Below are 7,920 nucleotides of genomic sequence, written 5' to 3' on the forward strand. Positions count from 1 at the left end.
GCAGTGATTTATTGTAGAGATGAGGTCTCGCCAAGTTGCCCAGGTGGGTCTCGAACCCACGGGCTCAGGCAATCCACTCACCTCGGCCTCCCAAAGTGCGGGATTACAGGCTGAGCCACCCAGTCTGGCACAATACTACGTATAATTGTGAAAATGCAACAGAACAATTTAAATGGACAAAATAGACAAATGGTTAATTTAAAAGAAAATGTGGCATGTCAAATCAAAGGTCTATTGTGCATTCTTGTTTTTTTTTTTTTTTTTTGAGTTGGAGTCTCACTCTGTCGCCCAGACTGGAGTGTAGTGGCCGCTCCCAGCCACCACAGCCTCGACCTGCTGGGCTCCGGTGATCCTTCCACCTCAGCCTTCCGAGTAGATGGAATTACAGGCACACACTACCACGCCCGGCTGATTTTTCTGATTTATTGTAGAGATGAGGTCTCGCTGCCCAGGCGGGTTTCGAACCCGCGGCTCTGGCAATCCACTCACCTCAGCCTCCCAAAGGCGCGGGATTACAGGCTATTGTGCATTCTTAAAGTGATTATGACAAAGAATGGGTAAAAATATGGGAAAATATTTATTACTGATACCAAGTTTAAAAGTTGTATAGCACAATGACTAGAGGTACATAGAGGGACAGGCAAGTGCAGTGGTTAAAGGCACAGACTCTGAAGACTGTCTGGGCTTGAACTTTAGCTCCACTACTCACCAGCGTGTACTATGGACAAGTGGCTTCTCCATGTTTTTACTTCTGTCAAATGAGGATAATAAAGATACTTTTCTAGCAGGCTGTTATGCTAAATTAGCATTTAGAAAGTTAAACATGCAACAAAAATAGTTTGTTTGAGCCATGGAATTGCAAATGACTTTCTTTTTAGAAAAAATATACTTTTCCACTAATTTGGCTCTTATTTTATTATTACGTTTTCTTTTTAGAGATGAGGTCTTGCTGTATTGCCCAGGCTGGTCGCAAATTCCTGGGCTCAAGCATTCCTCCCGCCATGGCCTCCCAAAGTGCTGGGATTACAGGCACAAGGCACCACGCCCAGCTGGTTTTCATTTTAAAGATCTTAAAAAATAACAACAACCAAACCAAAGAAAAACATATTGCTTCTTTACCTGATGGGCATAAATAGTATCATAAATGAGTGTCCACATGACTCCAGAAAAATAAAGAGGCAGGCAAATGGATGGCTCACAGGAACCCTTGACGGCAGACCAGCCAAGTAATGCACCCCAGTTAAATGTCAACCCTGCAATCAGGAAAACACAGAAGGGGAGATGTCCACAGGTGCTTCAAATTTCAAAGCGAAAGAGGGCGTCTCATGCATCAACGTTTCTGAAATCAGGCTGTGTGTGCATAGATTTCCAGATGTTCTTTCACTAAATCCTCTTAACCCTCTGTGGTAAACATTAGTTCCATTTTACAAAAAAGGAAACACTCAGGAAGCTTAATCAAAATAACATAGCTAAGAGAAAAAAAATAATATCCTCCAAGAAAATAAACAGCAGGCTTAGTGAGGACATCAACCCACCTAGTACTGCACCTGGCACAGCTACCAACGTACACCTGGCTGACCCAAGCCTAGTTCTCTCCGTTACCACCTAGCCTCCCTCATGAGTTATAGAAACAGGAGTTCAGCCGGGCTCGGTGGCTCAGCCTGTAATCCCGCGCCTTTGGGAGGCTGAGGTGAGTAGATTGCCTGAGCCCGCGGGTTTGAGACCCGCCTGGGGAGCGAGACCTCATCTCTACAATAAATCAAAAAATCAGCCGGGCATGGTAGCGCATGCCTGTAATTCCAGCTACTCTTGGAAGACTGAGGCGAAAGGATTGCCGGAGCCCAGCAGGTCGAGGCTGCGGTGGCCGGGAGTGGCCACTACACTCCAGTCTGGGCGACAGAGTGAGACTCCAACTCAAAAAAAAAAAAAAAAAAAGAAACAGGAGTTCAGACAGGAACACCTGTTTACTCCACATCAACCCTCCCTGAGGACTGCAAACACCCCTATATGCTGACAACTCCCACATTTCCACCTGCAAGCCTGCCGCTTCCAGGCTTCAGACTAGAAGTTGAAGCGTCTGCTGGAATCTCTACCTGCAAGTCCCTCGGTCACTTTAAACTCAATGTGTCCAGGAGTGTTTCTCAGAAACCTTTCTTCTCCTCTCTTGCCTACTCCATCACATTCCCACTCAACCAACTGACAAAGCGCCTCTCCTGGTGTCCAGGTGTCTTTCCCAGAAGCCCCTTTCTCCTCCCATGTTGCTTATTCCCCTTGACTATGTGCTTCTCCTGGTGTCCAGTGTCTTCTCCTCCTCTCTTGACTACACCATCAGATTCTTTCTTACTGACTTAGTGCCCCTCCTAGAGGTCCAGTGCCTTCTCTCAGAAACTGCTTTCTCCTCCCAGATTGCCTATTCCTCCTTACTGACTAAGAACCTCTGGGGGGCGGGGGGACATGTCTCATGGCGTCATGATGCCACACAGTACTACAATCACCTGTTCATCTGTCATCTCCTCTGCTCAAGATGGTGCATGTATTTTAGTCATTTTTATTCTCCCGTACCGGGTATAATTCCTGGCACAAAGTAAAAGAAAAGGTTCAACACCAGCTTCTTAATGTTATCTTATAGATAGGGAAATGTTTATGCTCCTTTTACCAGATTCCAGGTCTGTTGAGAATATAATTTTCTACCTTAAAAAAAAATGAAAAGAAGGCTGGGCGTGGTGGCTCATGCCTGTAATCAGGAAGCCAAGATAGGAGGATTGCTTGAGCCCTGGCGTTTGAGACTAGTCTGAGTAACGTAGTGAGATCTCATCTCTACAAAAAAATTGGCTGGACAAGGTGACATGTGCCTGTAGTCCCAGCTACTTGGGAGGTTGAGGTGGGAGGTTTGCTTGAGTCCAGGAAGTCAAGGCTGTGCTGAGCCATAATTATGTCACTGCACTCAGCCTGGTGACAGGGTAAACTGCTATCAGAAAATAATAATAATAATAATAATAAAAAGAGAACATTCAAAGAGAGCATCATAGAAAAGAATAAATACCCACCACAACTTTCCCACAAGTCAGGTTCACATCAATTTCTAGGAGTGTTTTTTGGTTCTTTTATTTACTGAAAAAATGGTTCAAAGAACTAGAAACATTCTAGGAATATTCTAGAAACAGAAAAGTCTAGTAGATATTTTTGTAACTGATTCTGACTTAATTACCTACCTATCTTCCTCTTTTCTCCAACAAATATGTATTTGATAACTTCACTGAGCCAATTGCCATGCTAGAGGCTGGGTCACATGTAAAGAGTGCCATACCTTTTAGTCATTTACAATTTATTAGTGGGAGACACAGGAGGTTCTAATATATTCTTGCTAAATTCATGTTGCTGAAATGAGTAAGTCCACATTAGAGTGCCATGGCAACCCAAAGGAGACTGTCTCACGTCTAAGAGGAGCCATCTAAGCTGTCACACATTTTAACCCTTGCTCTCCTGCACAGTGTTTCCTGTCCCATTCTCCAAATTCCTCAGGCATCTAGATCAACCACCTTTACATGACTTTTTTTGTAGGTCAAGCCTGTGGGTTGAGCCGTGATTATGTCACTGTACTCAGCATGGGTGACTGAATAAGATGCTGTCTCAAAAAAAAAAAAAAAAAAAAAGAGAGAACATTCAAAGAGAACATGACAAAGATTTTTTAAAAACCATTATAGAAAATAATGATGACAACCTTTTTTTTTTTTTTTTAGTCCATGTCTCACTCTATCGCTCAGGCTGGAGTACAGTGGCATGCTCATGGCCACCACAGTCTCGACCTGCTGGGCTCAGGTGATCCTTCTGCCTTAGTCTTCCAAGTAGCTGGAACTACAGGTGTGCACCACCACACCCAGCTAATTTTTTATTTTTATTGTAGAGACGAGGTCTCGCCAAGTTGCCCAGGCTGGTCTCGATCCCCTGGATCCAGGCAATCCTCTAACCTCTACCTCCCAGAGTGCTGGGATTAGAGGTATGAGCCATTGCGCTTGGCCTAATGATGATAATCTTAATAAGTACACAAGATTTCTTAGTTAATAAACATGGCTAATTGCCTTCCCTTAAATATGAAATCTTGGTTTAGAAAATTTCATGACTGATTTAACATTTTATCTTGGCCCCTCTACCTACCTACCTACAAAAGTATAGTTTGAGAATACCAAGTGAAATACGTAGAGTTATTTCAAGCTCACCCAGGACTAATTGAGGCCAGTATGTAATTCTTTTCATTAGTGGGTAGGTGACCACAAGTAGTAAGGATGCTGCTCCCAGAGTTATACTAAAAACAGGAGAAATCATTAAACATTAACATCACTGTCTCTTAGAAATCACTGAATACTTTAACACAACAATATTAGTAGTATTAATTGGAAAATACTTTTTCTCTTAAATTAAATTCTTTAAGTTCTCGTCCTAGACCTTGTCTATTATAAAGGATTAGAAAAATATTTAAAATGTGAATAAACACACACAGTACTTTCACACATTAGGCACATGCTTTGTATCTGTTAATGACAGCCCCACGAAGTGGGTGACTTTATTCTTCTCTTTTGTGGATAAGGAATCTGAAGTACAAGAGATTAAACAAGTTGCCAAGTACCTACAGTTAGTCGTAGAGCCCAGATTCAAACCCAAAGCAGCCACTCCAGAGTCCAACCTGGAGCCACCATGTGCTACTACTGCCTCTCTGAACTGTCTGCAAATATCAAGGCATTTGTAAATGGAGCCATCTTAACTGAGAATTAGAGTCAGGCTATCCCTCTGTATGTGCCAGAGAGAAAAGCACCTATGAGAACATGGTAAAATATTCTTAGGCACCTGGAAGTTCATCTAAGACCAGCCCCCCAGTAATAACCTTCCAAAGGTGTTTTCATGTTATGGACGCTGTCAGGGCAAGACGTGCAACTACATCTAATTTTTATAAAGTAACTTATTTGCTGAAACCCATCTCTGTCTTTTTCCTCATCAAAACACTCTGTAAGCAGCAATCTGATGCATATACATTTAGTTCTGTCTCTGTTTAAGAGATACAGAAATGAGTCCTCCCACCTTTTTCTTTTTTTAATTTTATTTTAAAGATGTGGGGTACAATTCAGGATTAGGTATACAAGTGGTTATCGTACAGGTAAGGCTTGGGTCTCCCTTTGGTCCCCACTTTGCCTGGTTTGAGATCAGGCAAATTGATGTTGTACCCTCCCACCCCCTTTCCTTCAGTCACTGGTTACTAACAAGACCCTGAGAAAGACGTAGTTCCTCTTTTTGCAAAACGGGTATAAACACTTCTGCTTCCAGAGACACGTCGGCATAAAGTTACATATAAACCTAGAAAACCTACATTTGTGTCCCTTGGTGAACACGCATGGACAAACACCAAAAGTAGTTCAGAATAAATTAAATGCTGATCCCTTGACTCCTGTGGCTGAAAGCAGACATGAAGCAGATTTTACAGCATGTGGTAAGCTACTTATTCATGCTAACTTACAGGTGCTGACAGGTATCCAACAGACAACTTTGTGATACTTTCACTTCATTTTAATCCTGCTTTCCCCATTTTAAAGGAGAGCTTTTATACATGATTATGAAAAACACATTTAATATACCTGTAATAATTCAGACACAGAAGAACACCCAGTGCCAAGGTCAGTTGTCCTCCAAGAAAAACAAAGGACTGAAGAGTTGAAATGTCTCCAGCAGCTATCGGGCGATTTGCTGTTCTTGTAACCTTAACACATAAAAACAGACACCTCAGCCTCATGAAAGCCTTAATCATTTATTTCACCATTTAATCAAGAGACTGGCCCACGGCAGACACTGAGGCATAAGTGTAATGAAGAGTGAAACCAACATTTGAAGGACTGCCAAGAATCAAAACTTCATATTTGAAACAGTTTTGAAAAGAACTACAAATTCCCACCACAAACTCTCCTTTCTCCATCTCTGAACAAAAGAAACAAAACAGCTTTCTTAGCTAGCTATTCAGCTTGGCAACTGTAAATTCATTTCCATGGAGAAAGCCTAGAATATTTACTAACTGGTCCTTTATAGAAAGTTTGCTGATCGGATTACTTATATCATGCTTCACTGTGTAATAAAGCAGCTAGTCAATAACTGTGAGTAATGACTCACCCGGAATCTTTTCTTCCTGATCTGGTTCCTATTTAGGTTTTGTAATTGTTCCAGGATATCATATATCACCATTATTCTAGCTATTGATAGTATCTAAGTGTTTACAGTATGCTACTATTCTAAGAGCACCTTGACACTGAATCCCCCCAACAATCCTGTCTCAGGCATTCACAACTTCTTGCCATTTCTAACATGGCTGAAACTGAGGCAGAGGCTCGGTGACTTTCTAAGGTTCCAGATGCTATCAGGGGTAGCAGAGCCAGTCTAGTCCCCTGACCACACAGATAAACAAAAGATTACACTGCCTCTTTAACTAAGTTTGGAAGTTGTATATAAACAAGCACTCCATCAAAAGACTGAAAACGACGTAATATAAAGATCAAAGCATATTCTATGAAGTTTCTATGAAACCAGAACACTCAGCTTACAAAACCAAATCATGACTGCCTGTGTGTTGAGATTACTTCAGTGTTCTCAACCTAATGTATATCAGATGGTCATATGGCCAGTAGATTATATACAACATCAGCAAACACACCTTAGTGCACAGACCCTGATAGCAATTCACTTATTGAAAGTGTTAGTACCTTGCTTAACATGCAATATATTCAGGAAAAACCTGAGCCATTACCATGTCCTTAATGATATATTGCCTTGAGAAACTGAGGCAAACATTATAATTTGGCCAAGTTTTAAACTCATCATTTAAAAGAGATGCATATAACATTTAAAAATTAATGTTAGCAAAACCACCTCAATAGCTACAAAATACTCATTAGGGTGCTTTGCTGTACATCAGTTTGGAATCTGGACTCTTACCAGGCACAGAGGCTCATGACTATAATCCCAGCGCTTTGTGGGCTAAGGTGGGAGGATTACCTGAGCCCACAGGTTAGAGACCAGTCGGGACAACTTGGTGAGATCTCATCTCCACAATAAATCAAGAAATTAGCTAGGCATGGTGGCACACACCTGTAATTCCAGCTACTTGGAAGGTTGAGGTGGAAGGATCACCTGAGCCCAGGAGGTCGAGGCTGCAGTAGCCATGAGCACGTCATGCACTCCAGCCTGGGTGACAGTGAGACTCGTGACTTACATAAAAAAAAAATAAACAAATAAAAAAAAATAAAGGCTGGGCTTAGTGGCTGAGCCTGTAATCCCAGCACTTTGGGAGGCTGAGGTGAGTGGATTGCCTGAGCCTGTGGGTTCGAGACCCGGCCAGGCAACTTGGTGAGACCTCGTCTCTACAATAAATAAAAAATTAGCTGGGTGTGGTAGTGCACGCCTGTAGTTCTGGCTACTTGGAAGGCTGAGGCAGAAGGATCGCTGGAGCCCAGAAGGTTTAGGCTGTGATGGCCGGGAGCATGCCACTGCACTCCAGCCTAGGCAACGGAGAAACTCCAGCTCCAAAAAAAAAAAAAGAAAGAATATGGATTCTTCTAAAAAATAGCGTGGAGGGAGATGTAAGACATCTAATCGATTTCCTTTACTCAAACGAGGAAAAAAACCATGAAAGGGGAACTAAAATGGTCATATTTTATTAATTAAAAAATACAAAAAAGTTGATTTGAATATACTATTTTCAATAAAGCTTTTGGAGATAATTATAGATCCACATGCAGTTTCAAGAATTATACGGAGATCCCAGGTGCCCTTTGTCCAGTTTCCCCTAACAGTAACATCTTGTAAAAAAACAAAACAAGGCTGGGTTCGGTGGCTCAGCCTGTAATCTCAGCACTTTGGGAGGCCGAGGTGAGTGGATTGCTTGAG

The 7,920-nt window shown here is 42.0% G+C and overlaps 1 protein-coding gene across 1 annotated transcript in view; it reads right to left on the reverse strand.

The window, feature by feature from the left end:
• Positions 1-7,920, reverse strand: part of COQ2 (coenzyme Q2, polyprenyltransferase) — a 17,541-nt gene that overhangs the window by 4,063 nt on the left and 5,558 nt on the right. Inside the window, 3 exon segments of the mRNA XM_021714916.1 lie at positions 1,120-1,253; positions 4,218-4,303; positions 5,625-5,746. Of these exon segments, the coding sequence (XP_021570591.1) occupies positions 1,120-1,253; positions 4,218-4,303; positions 5,625-5,746 (342 nt within the window).

This window comes from Carlito syrichta, unplaced genomic scaffold (genome assembly GCF_000164805.1).
Source record: "Carlito syrichta isolate Samal-C Ts95f unplaced genomic scaffold, Tarsius_syrichta-2.0.1 Scaffold305872, whole genome shotgun sequence".
In the NCBI taxonomy this organism is placed as follows: Eukaryota; Metazoa; Chordata; class Mammalia; order Primates; family Tarsiidae; genus Carlito; species Carlito syrichta.